We start from the raw sequence: 17531 nt of genomic DNA on the forward strand, positions 1-17531 counted from the left end.
AATTTAAAGGAACATAATGTCCTGTAAAAAATAAATTAGCTTGTTTGTATTTGCAGGTCTTTAAACAGTTTTAAAAAGTGGTTTTTAATGGCGCGCTCAAGTTCGGAAATTGCGCACACTATTTTCAGAACGAATTAGGAGCGTCCCGCTCTTAATTCGACAGTTGAATAAATTAATTGATTACTTGTCGTGAGATGAGTTTTTCGTGCGATGTCTCATTGGAAAGCTCATAACTAATGTAATGCTAGAAAATTATCAATTCAATTTGAAAATCTATTTTTCAAAGTGCCACACCCAAAAAGCACGTGTACACCAACTTTAAGGTTTGGTAGAAGTTCACGTTGCGTGTCATGCCTCAGAAGAAGGCCATATTAAAGACTAACATGAGCTTGCGGTTTTGGATATCATTTTCTGCCGGAGGTACCAATAAAATATTTATCTCTACCGCATCATTATTTGGGTCATATTTCTTCCACCCGATGCCCATTTGACATCGTAGTCTAGTTTCTGCGATGCATGTTCACACTCGCGCCCGTAAACACGGTGTTAAATCAATTAATAGCAATCTATTTCAATCAATGGCCGTTCGGGTTCGCGCCTCCGTAGTGCGAGTGCTGTTATCGGGTAGACGTGTGAAGGGGCCGGTGGCATGTGAGAGTCCAGCCGCTCCCATCGGAGCAGAACGTCGGCTGGGGCGGTGGTTGAACGCGTGGCCTGCCCCGCAGACCGGCGCAATGTGCGAGGGGGGCAAAATGTCTGTCGAGACTCGAGAATCCCACGTTTCATACCCTGGAAAGACTGAAACGCATTAAACATCTCTTTTCGAGAAAAGTCAGACACGTCAGGGGTCTGTTTTGCATGCATGATACATGAGGGAATTGACAGTAATCGGTATCACCGGTTACACGACGGATGTCTGCACCTGTTTCTCGTTTGAATGTTAATGGAATTGAGTGCATTTTGAAACCATTGCTCAAATTGCACCGTATAATGACTCGTCTTTGTCGTGTGCCAAGGCTTTTTATTAAAATTACCGCTCATGCATTAGTTACAGTCTACGTGAATGAAACCGGCGTGACGAAAATCATGTCTAAAGGCCTAAGCCTTTCTGGACTGCCATCCTTTATAGACAAGCTTTTATTACTATGAGAAACCGCTATAAAAGTCGCCTTAGTAATCAAACTGAGTTTCGGTTGCCAGTTTTACCTATTCGAAATTGTTCAATTGACTTATTCTTTTCTTGATAGCCACTCATGCTTTGGCGATACATGAGTTGTTCAAGTGTATAGCAGAACACTAGAATTCTTTATTAAAATCTGTACAATAAACCGCGCCGAAAAGTCCTGTAAGGAGTAGGCATTTCTATACGTTTTGGCACATCTAGATGTGCTTAAGTTACAGCTGCATCTTGAACGCCAAGCATTTTTTCAATTGTTGACATGACACTGGAAATCCAATATTCAATTGTGCTGATTCCACATTTTTAGATGCAGACTTGCGCAAACTAGTCCATGGCATTTGCCGCGTAAGGGAGCCGCAATTATTGACGATCAGCGTGTTACCATGGCAACAAATTGTTGGCTCTTTCTTACACCTCACCTTCCCGATTGATTGCTGCGTGTCTTTGTCGTAATGCGTCAGTCGTCGGTCAGATCGTAGTTACCATTAACATGAAATATTAGGTCGGGTTTCGGTTATTTTTATCCACCCATGGATGTAGTACGAGCACAGTAATGTGGGACAGGTTGGTCTGTACTTGATTTATAAGAGTCACAGTTAGCACAGTTTCTTCTCAAAATGACATATTCATCTCGAAATGACATAGAAACACTCCTTGGATTTTGTGTTAAATTCGTACTGAAATTCAATCTAAAAGTAGGAAATACTTTAAGATCAAATTACAGGCTTACAACAAATTCAACGCGCCATCCAAGAGAGTGTCTGTGTAATATTTTGAGAAGAAAATGCTAATGACATGCAGACAAAAGTGCACTTGGTACAAATTCAAAGGTTGCGCATATCACTCCCGTAAAAGTTGCAATGAATTTTGATTCAGCGTTCAGGTTTGTCCTAGAACGCGGCCAGGTCAAACATTAAGCTCAGGAAGGCATGTATTTGACACTGATGTGCTTAAGTGATTGAAAGCTTCCAGTACGAGAACGACGAAGGCACGTTTTTGTCTCGTCCTAGTGACGCGAATGAGGACCGTTTTTGGAAGTCCGAGTTTAGTGCAATACATGATCGCATTCGATCATAAGTTTCCCCGATCGGCCCACGTGAAGGCACGAACCATGCAGATGAATGGCTTATGTCAGGATAAGTCTGCATAAAAAGTAATGTTTTTCCTCGATACTTAAATATCTTGAAATAAGAAAGTGCAGTCTCCTCTTCCTAGTTCATACACATTTGAAGGGGGTGAGGCGTTCAGTAACTTCCTCTCATTCATCTAAGGTAAACGTCGAGAGGACCAGCCGTCATAGAGTCTGTCTTGTTTTGTCATTGTCGTATGTCATGTCCTAAAAAGGACCTGTTAAAAACGGCGATTAATTATGGAGATTAGAACCATCCAATCAATCCACAAAATTGTCCCGATTTCAATGCAAACGGCTAGACGACATTTTTGTAAAGGCGACTACGGACCCCCCCCCCCCTCAAATCACAGGTCAAAGATTCATTTTGTGAAATCTATCCAGCCTCTTTCCCCATCTCAACCCTAAAACGTGTCATGTCGCTCAGTGTTGCAATGATCACTCCATCCCTGCCAGTCGAGCAGTTCAAGTGTTTGCGATTCGGTAAACCGTCAAGTGTACGTTTTTCAGTGAATGTCAAAAAAACAAACAAACACATGTCCTTGTTTTAATCAGTTATGCGTTTCCGTCTGGTCTTGTCACGTCGGTCCGTTGGAATACCACGAAAGGTATAGGCCTATATGGTTGTCATAGTAAACACGATCCGTCAATATGACATTCCGACGTCTTCTTGCAAATTATTCATGCCACATGACAGCTCCTGCCGTGTATTGATTGTCCATTATCTGCTAATTACAGGCAGAGCCGTTTCTGGCCTACCGGTGTTTTTTGCGGCCCCTTTTTTTGGTTTAGCGTCCGCACCATATACCTGCCAGTCCGTGGATATACATGGTAGCCTAAGTACATTGAACCACGCATATTCAGGTTCAGCCGGCCATTAGTACAGCCCCTTTGATGGTCTAAGCAATCACCATCCAAATTCAATTTCCAATTCCAGTACCGGGCAGAAACCGGGAGATCCAAATGGATTTTCAATTCCCTCAATTACACACCGCATTCTTATCGTCTCCTCAGATGTGCCAGGCCTCGCCTAGCGCATAGCGCAGCGCGCGAACCTAGATTTGCGAAGTCTAAAAAAAATATGCGCGCATAATAGACGGAGATGTATCGGGGCTTAAGAGAGCAATATGGCGCGCGGTTCTCGCAGCTATTTTTAGAGACAAGCAAGGCCCGCTTAGTGGCCAAACTCCCCAAGGCAATCCTACAGGTTAGCATTAATAACTTCTCCTAAGGCGGCTGTTACTACTTTACATTATAGCGTCCTTATCCTTCGGATTATACAGCGCACGCGTCGCTGGCAGTTTCGAACGCGAGCGAGCCCTCTTAATTCGCCACATTAGTGATTCGGTTTTCATTAAGCACTTACTCCGTCGAGAAAGTGGTGTTCTGGCATCCCCAATATATCAACTCGTCTTACATTACTGGCCCTGGAGATCTGATTAAACGGGGAAGGGGCAGGAGACCCTCCAGGGCTTCTACGGCAGCTTTCGGATTTCTGGATTGTCTGACCTACACTGAACTCACGAGTTGCTTCGGCCCAACTCATATCTTTTGATTGTGTGGAGCTAGGCCCTGTATAGGGATAAACAACGATTGAAAAACAAATATGGTTTTGAGTTCTTAACATGATCGAGATTGTTGCACTATTCACTGTTTGAAAATATGATGCACATGTACCATTCATAAACAGATATCTGCCGAAGATATTATTGTAAGCTTTCAAGCGGTTGGTCCCCCGCGAGGACCGTTTGCGTTGCTGGCTATCGGGAGTCGGATGTCTAGTCCCGATCCTCAGCGCCCGGGCGAGACCATCGGCGCGAGACATTATCCCCGGTCAAGCCCCTCGTGATCCGGGACGCGTGTCCCAGTTAAACCCTGACATTTTCGGACTCGTATAATGATTGCATAAACACCCGCAGTCTCGCACAGCAGAAAGAAAGTACATACAAGCGGTTGCAGCCACTATACTGCATTATTTCTGCCTCATTTGCCCCCGTCCGTTCGTATTAATCTCATTTATGGTAGCTCCAAAACGTAGCCCCAAAAAATTGGCTTAACAAGGTTAAAAGCCAACTTCCTTCATGTGGTCGGGGAATTCAGTGAGCCGTGTTTACCAAAGATGAAACTGTCCACGCGAGAAAATGAGGCTGGGCCTATCCAATTTAGGTCGAGCAAGATATGCTCAAGTCGAACAACTCGCAGACAGCCGCTGGCACTCAACAGAGTGTTTTTTACTGTTTACATTGCTGTCTCACAGACGTGAAGTGTAAAACCTCATTTCCTCTTTCTGTCAAAATGTAAACCATCGCGCGTTCTTTTACCTATTATCTTGTTCATATATACTAGGCCAATAGCCTAACAGAGTCGCAGGTGAAAAGGATCACCCAAGAACTTGGGACTGACGCGAAGGCATTACATTTTCTAAAGTAACAGACGAGTCATTAACGATGCAAAGGGATTCATGATTGACTGGGACATTTTTAGATACAGGTGTATTTAGAAATTCCAAAACAACACATGCAGTATCACATGAATATGTGATACTTCGAATACAGCACAAAGCGAATACAGCACACTGACTGGCGGACGAGGCGAGGCTGTATAGGAAAATAATGGTCAAATTAAGATGCAGTTCTCTGATACTCATTTTTTTTCCCAGGACAGAACGAAATGTCTTAGCATCTTGCACGAGTCTTCTCTCCGCATCTACTTTCTTTTTCTCTTTCTCTAGGCAACATTATTTTCCAGGCCGTTTTGAGTCACACGCAGCGAGAGCTTTGTATGTTTTTTCACACAACATGAGTTGTGAAAACGCAATTAAAGCCGATAGGAACTTTTTAAAAACATTTTCAAAGGCTACTGTAGGTTGCATTAGCTGTCCTCAGACCTCGGCGATGCAATAAGAGATTTTACTGAAATCTGACACCCACGCTCAGTACTTCGGTAACGTTTTAGCCAAATCAAATAAACGGTTGTGTACTTATTATTGTAATTAATACTTTACACCACGGTCCGTGATATTGCACGCTGTTTTCTGTACAACATTAATGAAAAAAGTTAACCTTTTTCGGCCGACCAGCGATCGAAAATTTGACATTTCGCAAGAACGGCACGTCCGAAATTTACGAAATTGGTGAAACAAAACCAGTGCGCAAGTCATCTAAAAAATCGTTACGGCTCGGTGTGAACAAAAAAGAGGAATATTTAGCATTTAGAATGTCATTAACTTAAAATGATACACAATTTCGTTTCCTCGTAGAATTCGATTGTAGCGACACGAGCGTGCCGGTAAGAGTTCAGACTATACGCTCCGTTAGATATTTGTTTTCCTCGTACATGGAAGTGGTTGTACTACTGATCAGAATGCGTGTTGACATTGTACGGTATGATCTATTCATAAACGGAGGTTAATTATTTATGGCCGCGGCAGTATGTTTACTGTCTCTCCGGCCATTAATGGAGTTTCACGCTCCAACAAGGCCGTCACGGAGGGACCTGTTTCCAAACCACATTTCAGGTCAAAATGACATGTCTTTTTTCTTCTTCTTCCAGGGCCACCCTCATTCGCAGAAGATGAAAGATGACATCGCGGATTGTGTCTTCTTTTCCGCGGTCCGCGCCGCCGCTGCACTGCCATGCGTGTTGTGTTTTGACACAGCGCTCGGCGTCGCTTCCGTATTTCTTGGCCCCGGGGGCTGGAGAAGATATTAAACCCATCGCGCACTCTGTTCCGAATGTACTTTTCGCCAAGGGTTATTGTGTCTGCCGATTGAACACGGTGCCTCATTAATCCAGGAGAAACTTTGAGTAATGCACACGCCACTGTGTATTCAACCCTAAAATGTGCATGGATAATCGGATAAAATGTCCACAGGTCGTCATCGGAGTATATCAAACTAGAAAAAAAAATTCCAACAGCTGTACATATTAACTTGATTCTAAATAAACAATTTGTGTCATCATTAAACTCGTACAAGGTTGAATAATTCATCTGTTAAATGTAGTTAATATATCTTTTTCGTTAATCGAGCGTATGATTGGTTTGCGGAGGCAGTATCCGAGTAATTTTCTGCAGTCGATTTTCTTCTGAGTAAATTAAACCCCACAACATTATAAATGAAAGAATATAAATGAAAGTTGTCCCAGGAATGAACTTAGTAAAAAAAAAAAAAACCTCAAAATTAGGGCTGATTTTAATGGGTTAAACAAATTTTGTTCTGCTATAAACCATGCCACGCCCAGAAACGTTTCATTGTGGACAGCCCCTACGCGAAGCTCTTCGTATCATTGCATCGCAAAATACCAAAAGCGTCTGGCTACTCTCAAGAGTCCAAAACACATTCATCTGTATTCCCTATACTACAACTGCCGGCTGGTTATGTTTTGATAAAAACTCCATTAAGCGTTCTAAGGAAGAGACCTACATTTTCCTGGTCTTAGTTTTTTTTCTTGTGTGGCTATCTGTCTATGCCGTCCTATTAAATGTAATGACAAATTAGCCTGTTTGTCAGGACAGATGCTCAGGTGCTCGAGTGAAACGAATTCGTCATTTCGAGCCAAGGATGAATATCGGGATGTTGTCGAGCATAAAAGGTTAAAAGCGTGTTTCCATTGAACGGCCCTCTCTCCAGGGGCTTCATATAGAAAGTCAGCATTCAGCCTTCAAGGCCAATTTCCACAAGGCTCGCGTTCGCCGCGGGCTTTTATTTGATAATCCTCCGTCATCAAGAATCATGAAATGGCTATGAAGAAGAATAATGCACATGGGGGAAAAATGGAAATGAGGCCCAAAAGAGATGGGCTTGACATTGCATCGGCGAGCGGTGAAGGTGACCTTGTCGCAAGTTCTCGGGAATTTCTGTAAGCTTTGGATATGCATGCATTTTAATAAGCGAACGGCTTTTGATCACTGTTAAATAAACATTCGCATTTGAGCACCTGTTTTTCATTAAGGCCCTCGTGCTTATGTGAATGTGTATCACGTATGTACATGCTATATAAATAAATGCTTATCGTCCATGTTTACATATTTCCAAAGAGAGATAGTGTCACGTATGTAGCGTTATGATTCACGCCTCTGACATGACTCACTATCAACAATATTTTTGATTGATAAATCCACAGTAGAATAGAATCCTGTTTATCGCTCGGGGAAAAAAAACCTGTCACGTCGGGCTGATCAACAATTGTGGGAAACAGATACCGTACTCCCTTGCTTCGACAGTTAATTTGAAACCAAATTAAACATAAGTGTGCTATCCGCGGCAATTGGGTTGTTTCCGTCCAAGTTAATTTAACTGAAAGGTATATATCTTAAATATCAATGTGATTTCTTTTCCTTGTGTGGTCTGGTTAGGTCGTCAGTTACGGTTCAAATATCCAAAGCTGCGTTAATGAGAACAACAGTATCCCGCTGACTGACACTTAATTAAGAGTGGTATCAGAAATAATTACAATAACAATGTTCCCGTGACAGTAGCAAAACACGTGCAGCGGGTGACTTTTTTTTCACTGACTTGTACCAGGCGATGTCCAACTCGAGTATTTGGGCTACTCTCTAAATGTGAAAGAGTGAAAACCACTTTATGTTGCGGTTTTTCTATCTTTTAAAATGAAGTTTGCAACTGTCTGTGTGGTTTTCACTTTGCCCCAGGTGAAACAACTCTAAAAAGAGTGAATTAACTTCCACTCTTTCTAAAGAGCCATGGGGGCAACTTGGAGTGGTTTTTCACTCTTTAACATTTAGAGAGTACGATCTTTTTATACACTGACTTGTTACACCGAATACATGAACCACAGTGCAAGAATGTCGAAAGTACCGTTAATTCACGCCAATGTTGCGTTAGCTCCACAACACGCGCACACAGAAAGAGTCGCATTGGTTTGTCGGTATGCTGTTGCAGAAAACCGTAACTGAAATTGCCTAAAACGGCTGATACGCGGACGGTTTCAAAATGGCTGACAACGTGTATACTGTAGACATTTTGATATCATTTAGGGATACGAGGTTTTTTGCACTGAATTGACGACTTTACAGAAACTTGAGGGGAAAAAGCCGTGGAACACCGTATAGCCTATCATGGGACAATTTTTCACAAAGTGCCGCACATTATGTCAGTATTGGAATGAACTGCACGTCTTTGCAAGTTTACGGCATGATTGTTTATTTTTCAAGCAAGAATGAGTGCAGTAATTAAATCCTTTTAATTACTTTTTTTGGAGGGGTGTTTATTTTCTTTTGGAGTTGGCTTTGCTTACCTGCCATTTTGTGGTCCACGACTTTTTTTTAATCACGGGGTTGATCAAAAATAAATGAAAATTGTACAATTTCAAATGTCACTGGCAATTAGGGAACCAATCAGTTGTGCGAAATGCGGAAGTGGGAGCGGAGGGGCAAATTGAAGCGCCATTTCTATACCGAAGGTTTGGTGCCATCAGTCGTGTGTTATTTGAACACACAAAACCGATATCTCCATCCAAATTTATACCGTAATATTTGTTGGTTCAGGATTTACAACCTGGATTCGCCTGCCTCTTTTCCTTATGGGTGTCTCCTGGAGAAATGTGAATAATTTCAGAAGACATAAAAATTGTTACTGTCAAAAGCCGGAATATTTTCGTTCCTGTGCATGACTGTGTTTGCTGATAATGGTCTTACTTTGTTTTCTTAGCGAAGACCACGAGAGGCAAATAACACCATTGAAATTTACAAAGGCAATCATTATCATAACCAGCAAACCATATCCAGCGGTAGTTCGCAGGGAGTTCAGGCTTAATGGGCGAAAAACATTTGATGAGTTGCTTGGCCTTCAGTGGTTTCGCTTCAGTGATGTCAATATGAAATTTTGCCTTAAATTCGTACAGACATTATTTCGAATAACGCTACATTATAAAATCATGAACCAACAAATCGAAAGAACATCGCTCACGAGGACATGTGATTAAAGTCAGTGAACACTAGGTACTCTAAATTACGATAAAATGACTAAATTCGTACTATTTTGCTCATAAAATACGTCCATTTACTTTGTTTCTTAATAACAAAAAAACACAATTAAAGCTATCCATGCTCCCGCATGAGGGGCCAGGTCGACTTTCTACCGAGGGTAAAGTGGGCCAGCCACCAAAACAGCCTCCTCTGCCAAAAATGGATAAAAAGAAGTCTATGTACAGTTGGTCACTGATGACCCACCAGCTGGGCGTGTAAAGTCTGCTCCCTTGCTTACTCCTTGACAGCTGCAAGACTCTCCTGCCAAAGGTTCCAGACCACCTGAGAATCTTTAGCAGGGGAATACAATGCAGACAGTCGCCTCCTTGAGTGTCTTACCTGTCAAATATCTCGCAACTTGGAAGAGGGCACCATGGCTTGATTAGGGCAGTGGCCATCTTGCGTGTCTCTTGCAGTAGGTAATTGACATATACTTGACGTTGCTCCTTACTAAGTTTCAGGTTTTCATTCCTAGACCTGAAAAGCACCATGAGCTGACAGTTTAATCTGAGACAGGGAATCCTCAAACTAAAAAGTCAGCTTACTTCGTGTTACCATTCAGTATTGTTTGGAAAGTTAGGTTCTTTTAGTCAGCAAAACGTCACATTGACGTGTCGTGCGTCCCACTTTTACCCGACGAACTCTTCTCTACAGAGCTAGGCTGGAGGTACGTCGCCATGCTGGACTGAGGGCGCCTGTCCTGCGCGAAATTCGTCGTGGACGCCCCGGGCGTGTTCACTTTGACGCAGCCGACGTTCCGCGTTTCCCTGAGGCATGGCACGCACGGCATGAGCCGGTGAAACTCTTTGCGGAAGTTATCGTTGAGCCACGCGTACAGCATAGGGTTCAGCCACGTGCTGGATATGGCGAGAAGATAGACGACTACAAAGACGATAGGATCTAAGGCTAAAGAGCCCACGTAGAGCTCCGCCACGAGAGAGAACACGCAAAACGGCAACCAGCAGACGGCAAACACCGTCACCACGGCCGACAACATTCTGTTTGTTCGACTCCGCCTTTTGTTTTCCTGGGCGTCGTTCTCCCGTCTCCGAGCCCCCGGTTTCACGTTTCTCTTTAACTTGATCGCTATGCTGGTGTGGGCGACAGTCACCAGGAGCAGGGGATAGACAAACTGCAGTACGAAGATTGCTATGCTGTACTTTCGGCGACCGTCCAAATCGTCCCACAGCTCCATGCAGTAAATCCCCTCGGTGTTGTTATCAACAACACTAAAATCAATGACATAAGTCTGCAAGCCAATGGGTAGAATCATACCAATCGACACCACCCATATGATCGCTATGGAGATGAAACAAGTCCTTCTTGTGATCGGGCGAAGGAATGGGTAGACGACAAGGCAGAAGCGGTCAATGGCGACTGCGGTGAATGTTAGAGAGGACACAAACACCATGCAGCCTGTTATCATGCTGTAGATGCGGCACAGGGCCAGGCCCAAAAGCCACTGAGGAGTCAGCCAGGAAGAGAGCGACAGAGGGGCTCCAAAGCTGCACAGTACCAGGTCGGACAGGGCCAGGTTACCAATAAAGAGATTGATGACCGTTCGCATCTTGGGCCGTCGAATGAGCACCAAACAGATCAGGCCGTTACCAAAGATGCCCATCAGGCAGGTAACGGCGAAGCAGATGATGATAATAGCCCTTGCCCCGGGACTGTGCAAAGAGTTTGGGAACAACTCGTAATCCGACATGTTATCGTGCATGGTTTGTTCATCTTCTGCGCTCTCATTCGTCATGGTTGCTGGCTAGTCGGTTTCCCGATGTAAAACACATGAAATAGGACAATCGTTTAGTTGCGTGTGTTCGATGCCCCTTCTCTTCTATCAGGCTAAGGCAATTGGCTGTGGCAACATATAGTCGCTTCGTCTGGGTTTTATAACCGGCCCGTCAAGCCATAGCTGAGCGCTGACGGCAGCGTGTTTGGTCGTAGAATATTCGTAAACTTTCGTGTGATGTTAAGTTGTCCAGACCAAGTTCAGCAGTTTGGCGGATCGATAACAACGCCTGCGGATTCTAAGGTCTGTGTTGTTGCTGGAACATACAGCGAGTGTCTTACATGTCCAACTGCCGTCCAACAAATTGGCGATCTCTCATGCTAACCCCTTTATAAACGGTGGCATGTTCAGTCTTGCAGCTCCAACTTTGTGCGTAAACACAAAATAAAATGGCATCACAACGACTATCTGGGTTCCGATGAAGCCACCGAGTATGCTAATTGAGATTTTGACAGAAGCGACGGTGTACATTGGATCCCGTCCGGTAGCGCGCACGCCACGTTGCGGACAGCGCGCGTAATGACTGGGCAGGCGAAAATAAATGAACTCGCCTGCAGTCGCTAATACCGACGGCGCGAAGTCAGGAGTCACGTGCTGGGCGCGCGCACAGGAGCAACCGGCTGTCGTGATTGGTTGGTCCCTCGCCGGTGTGTGATGAATTTGCATGAGCTGCCAGCACATCGCAGGCGATTCATCCACCATAATCTCGCCGCGCATCAAACCAACAGCGGCCGCGTGTGACAGATGTATTCTGTCTGGCCGGCAATTACGACTCGTCGGAACGAAGGGATGGATTTTTTCCTTCATTTTCTTCCTGCGCATATAGGTTTATTGCTGACTTGTTAATTTTGTGATATAAATACATGTTAATATATAAATGCAGTTAGTCCTTAACAAGATTGGGGTTCGTGGAGCGGATCATGATGCAAACAAGAGCGGATCCAGTGAGGTTACTGTCGGGGGTGGAAGGTGTGCCGGGGCAGTAATAGGTTTCTGTCAATTGAAAAAAAAATGGCCTTATTGGAGAACATTTCGGTCATTGCGGGGAGGGGGGTGCCCCCGCCGCACCACCCCCTCCTATATCCACCACTTGCGAAATCATTATTTATGCAAAGTGTATCCTCTCTGAGCGAATTCATAAGCAAACATTGGGTTATTTTCACAACGTGCTTGGCTCGGAAAGACGATCCTTTAGAACCGCATCCGAGTCGAGAGGAAAACCTGTGCGAGATACATTTCCTCCTATATTGGGTTTTGGATTCCCTTAAGGATATTTATTTGGCTTGGTGGCAACTCACAGGATTTGAAAAGGAACGCCGAACAGAAGACACTATTGGCGAGCAACGCAAACAAACATTTGTCTTGGAGATCCGGATGACACAATTGAATGTACTCGCGTTCTATGCTAGTTTTTTAAGGAACTGTATCAGTTTACCGGCTGAGGCCCCAAAAAACTCTAATTTGATATCTGAGGCCTCGAATGCCATAAAATATAATGCACTCAAATCACGAACTTCGCAACGTGCTCAAGCTGGTTTGGCTTGCACGTTGATTGGCTATAGTACGAACCCGGCGAAACGGGCCTCATCTGGTGCAAATTAATGTCCGTATAATTGCCTCCAACATTTCTTCTTGTTGTACGGAACGGAATACACGATACGACTGAGAATGTCAGTTGAGGGGTCGTGGCCTTTTCTTGCCTTTCAAATTAGACGCCGCACAGATCGAGTATAGAGGAATATGCCAAAAATTAATAACGGTAAAATTTGATTACATGGTGCACAGATTGAGCCTGTGGAATATGCAAAAGGTCAGATTAGTTATACACATTCACCTGTTTGTGCAAGGCGAATGCTATGCATTATGCAAATCAATACTTTATATTTTCAACAGACAAACAAGTCAGGAGTATCCAGATTTTTTTTTTTTTAATTACTATGCAAGTCTAGCTTGAAAAAGTAATTACCATGCTGTAGTCATTTACATGTACGTATTTACATCATCGTAAATGGTACGCATGTTTATATTATTATGAATGTACGTATATATTGTGTGTACGAATGCGGGCCAAACCCTGCAGGGAATTATATGCCGACCTTTACTTTATTTACCATAAATAACCCCAGTGTCTGTCCTGCATGGCGACTTCGCCACCAGTGTACCGTCGATCAGGAATTCAGACGGCGCAGTCCCCGTCATCTAGACGGAAATTTAAACAGTCCAGAAAATCTTTCCCTGTGGAAGACGTCAGAAATGTTCCTCCCAGTTTAATGTCAACGTGAGCGACGGGGTTTTGGACTATTTGCTTAGATCGAGGAGTTGATGGACAGCAATTTCTTAGCTTTAAAGACACGTAGGAACAATTATACCCGGAAAGTGACCGACGGATATAGTGAGAAAACAAGTGCGAGTGCACAATAAGCTCTGGCCGCCTTGCATGAAATTCTTGGTGCGTACAATAATTGTGCGTACAAGCCCGGGCCATTCATAGATATAGAACTTAAAATAACAAGTTCTATATCTATGGGGCCACCGTCCCACGCGAAAATCACGCGCTGAAAATTGACCCCCCCAAAAACCCTAAGTTTCCCATAAAAATAGCGTGCTTTATACTATACGTGACTATTACTGCACATTATCTTGACTCAAAATTGTTTTTAACAACTTTGTTCCAAACAATTTTGGTAAGTATTTTATTTCTTTTGTTTGCTTTTTTTCCTTGGTAGCTATATTTTATGGTAAACTTAGGGGGTTCATTTTTGGTCAATTTTAGACAAACATGTGTGCAAAATAGACGCGCATGCGCATCGATCGAGACAAAGCCCGTTTTCAGATAACGTTCGTCAAGAGTGCATTTACTGACGAGGCGGCATGGCATTTGGTCAATTTTTGGTCGACTATTTTGGTCAATTTTCGGGGACAGACAGACAGACAGACAGACAAACTGACCGACCGACCACCAAGTGACATGTAGAAGCTCCAAAGTGAAGATAGAGATGGTACCAAATACCCTAGTTCGCCTTGGTGTCGTAAGGAAGAAAAACATCTTGAAGATGTTTTAAAAAAAAATACTCTTTTGATCCCTAACGGGGTTAAACTTTGTCAACCGATATCAACACCGAATACGTCACCTACGTATGGAACTCAGGCCCGATCGTATACAAGAGATCCATTGGCCGTACGTGTGCGTACGTCAACAGGAAACCGGCGCGCATCGGACTTCCGCGGCCCGACGCAGCAGCTGTTTCTGCCTCTCTCGTTACCGCGGTGGAACTGGCTCCCTGCTAGCAGGCAGACGAATGTTGATAGGAATATGATGACGTGATCCCACTCGATGACACTTCGATTCTGGTGACTTGCGGATCGCAATACCGACCCAATAACCGTAGTGTATCGATTTCAGGGTTGCTTCTTAACACCATCGGATACTGATCTCATGTCCTGCAAGCTAGAAAACAGCCAACCATGGGCGTCGCCAGGATTTTTTTCGGGGGGGGGGGCAAGGCAAATTTTTCCCCAAAATTCCTTAACTGTTTCATTATATTCTCAATTTATCATTTTTGCTAGCATGAGTAGGGGAGCATTTGCCCTACCCCCCCCCCCCCCGTCAAATTAACAGCAATATGGCTTCGCACCTCTCTTTTTCCTTTTTTTTTTGCATTTTCCGGGGGGGAGGGGGCAAGTGCCCCCCTTGGCCCCCCCCCCTCGCGACGCCCATGCAGCCACCCCGGCATACACTCTGACTGAACATCACATTACGTTTTGCTTCAGAAGGAGATAACATTTTACTAATTGATACCCTCCCTGACAAAGCTGCAGATAGAATACCCAGTTGAAAACAGATGCATGCTGCAGGTGTAGAAAATACTGATGTTTGCCTCACGCCCGACACGAAATCACTTCACAGCTCGTAAAGGGAAGATCGAGGAAGGAGGTCTCGTGTTTCCTGGAATTTATAAATTTTCCAACAAAGGGGTCCACCTGACTTGTTTTGTTCATTCTACGTAAAGTGGCGATCAGTCATGTGAGAGTCGCGACAGGTGCAACGCGCAACCGCTGTTTAATTCAGTGAGTTCCAGAGTCAGGTTCAAAATCAATCGGGAATAATCGATTGCTGTACGATGCGACCACATTGTTGAGTAATCTCCATATAGACAGACAAACCACCTCTTCGTCAGGAAGACTAAAAATGTGTTCTAGCTCTGGCATTGTTAAATCGATATCTTCTCGTGCCGGAATCACCCAGGTGAAGAAGAGCTGTCTTGTTTAATGTTGATAGGGGGCGCTAGCCCTTCGCTGATGGTGATAAAAAAATCCCTTTCTATAAAGAAAATGTTGAGGCATAAAATGTGTCCTAGTGTAGAGCTCGGGGGCCGCCCGAAAGTCCGAAGGTGTGATAGTCCGAAGGTTCTTTTGTACGAAGGTTCATTTTTCCGAAGGTTCGGTAGTCCGAATTTAGAATGAGGTTAATTAGTCGGAAGTTAAATAGTCCGAAACGAAAATAAGGTTCAACAGTCTGAAGGTTCCTTTAATATTCTGAATTGACAAAAAGGTTCGATAGTCCGAAAAGACTGTAAGGTCCGATAGTCCGAATCGGCAGTAAGGTCCAATAGTCCGAAGTGTCAGACTGACGAACCGTATTGCCCATTCGGACTATCGAACCTTATTGTCAATTCGGACAATTGAACCCTACCGTATATTCGGAATATCGAACCTTATCATATATTCGGACTATCGAACCTTATTGTCGATTCGAACTATCGAACCTTCGGATTAATTAACCTTATTCTATTTTCGGATTAATGGGCCCTTCGGACTATCGGACCTTCGGACTATCGAACCGTCGGACTATTGAACCTTCGGACTAACAAACCTTCGGACTAATGACCCTTCGGGCTAAAGAACCTTCGGACTAAAGAATCTTCGGACTATCGGGCTGTACCGTAGAGCCCTACCCTGTTCTTAGTTCCAGGGCGGGGGTTCGTCCACTAATTAAAGAAGAGGCCGGGAGATCATTGATGATTGTTCAATTCTCTTGAATATTTATTTCATCTCATCAGAAACACAAAATGTGCTCAAAGACGATTTGAAGAAATTCGTTCTCACAGGAATAACACGAAATTGCCCAGTTTTTAAAGGACGGTTGTGTGGACGTTTATATCCTACTTTGAAATGCTTTGTCCAATCAAGATTATTTCGTTTAAAACCCATTTTGTAGCCCTACTGGGCGCATTCCATGACGTAATGTACTTTAAAGTTAACTTAAAGGGATATTACGTCCTTGAATGCTCCCAACGCCGAAAAATCGAGCTGTTTGGTTGCTAGTCGTGATTCCAGTCGCACAAATGTTCCTTTGAAAACATTCCTCAACAACGCGTGAGTTCATCGCTTGAGTGAATATATTGACTTTTGTGGGTGGAAAACCACAGCTATTGTTTTAGATTAATCAAATTACCGCAGCTACCTATTTGGGGCAACAGTATGATGCTGTCACGGCGCCGAGATAGAGCCTAAATTATGATGACTTAAGTTACGACTGGAAATACATTTAGGCCTATGCAACTGAACGTCCGCCGCGTCCGATGTAAACAACTATGTTTTCCCCCCGTCTTTTCTCGGGAACGGGAAGACATTCTGTTAGTTTCATTTCAACCAAACCTTGGAAGTAGGATAAATAAACAGTATTTAAGGCCGGGATGCCCCTTTAAGGATACATTGGCGATTATGCATGTTTACCGGTTGTGACCCCATATACTTTCGATTCGAGCATTTAATGAATCCTTACCCTAATGTCGGGGTATCCAGTTAATGATCATCGAGACATGGACAGATGACTGCAGTAGCGATTGTACGGGGGGTGGGTGCCTAGGGGGATACAGCCCCCCCCCCCCATTTTTTGTATAGCCCCCCCCCCCCAAAAAAAATCCTTAAAAAAATTGTACTAGCAAAATGTAAGAATGTGACGTACATGCGAACGGTCTCCCCCTAAATAAATAGTCGTGAGAAGGGTGCATTTGTACAGTTTTAGTTAATGCAGTGTGCCAGATTGTAGGATTTTATCAGCGCTCCCCATTAAAAGTATGACACGAGCCCCCCCCCCCCCCCACCCCCAGCTATTATTTTCGGAGGCCTAAGTGTCTAGAGAAAATAACCGGTCTACATTTCAGCACGCCTCCCTGAACAAAATTTCTGGATCCACCCTGCTAGCCCCCCATCTAGAACCGCGCCTAGATGACTGTAAGGCAGCTTCCACAGTATACAGGTTTCTGCGAATTGTTTTAAATCAGCTGTCTAAAACCTTCAAGGGACGTAGACCAGATTTAGGCATGACGCAAAACCGCCATTTTTGGAAAAGGCCTCGTTGTCCGCTGGCAAATAGTTCCCTTCGAGAACTTGATTCTCGAAGAAACAATCTAGTAATTCATATTGTTACGCCATGAAC

General features: G+C 43.9%; 1 protein-coding gene across 1 annotated transcript; it reads right to left on the reverse strand.

The window, feature by feature from the left end:
- Nucleotides 1–234: 234 nt before the first annotated feature.
- On the reverse strand, nt 235–11607 carry LOC119740086 (prolactin-releasing peptide receptor-like). The gene has a single exon (XM_038215289.1). It carries the CDS (start codon nt 11048–11050, stop codon nt 9899–9901), a length of 1152 nt encoding a protein of 383 aa, XP_038071217.1. The 5' UTR covers nt 11051–11607; the 3' UTR covers nt 235–9898.
- Nucleotides 11608–17531: the final 5924 nt, after the last annotated feature.

The sequence above is a fragment of the Patiria miniata genome, unplaced genomic scaffold, assembly GCF_015706575.1.
Source record: "Patiria miniata isolate m_02_andy unplaced genomic scaffold, ASM1570657v1 HiC_scaffold_4, whole genome shotgun sequence".
In the NCBI taxonomy this organism is placed as follows: Eukaryota; Metazoa; Echinodermata; class Asteroidea; order Valvatida; family Asterinidae; genus Patiria; species Patiria miniata.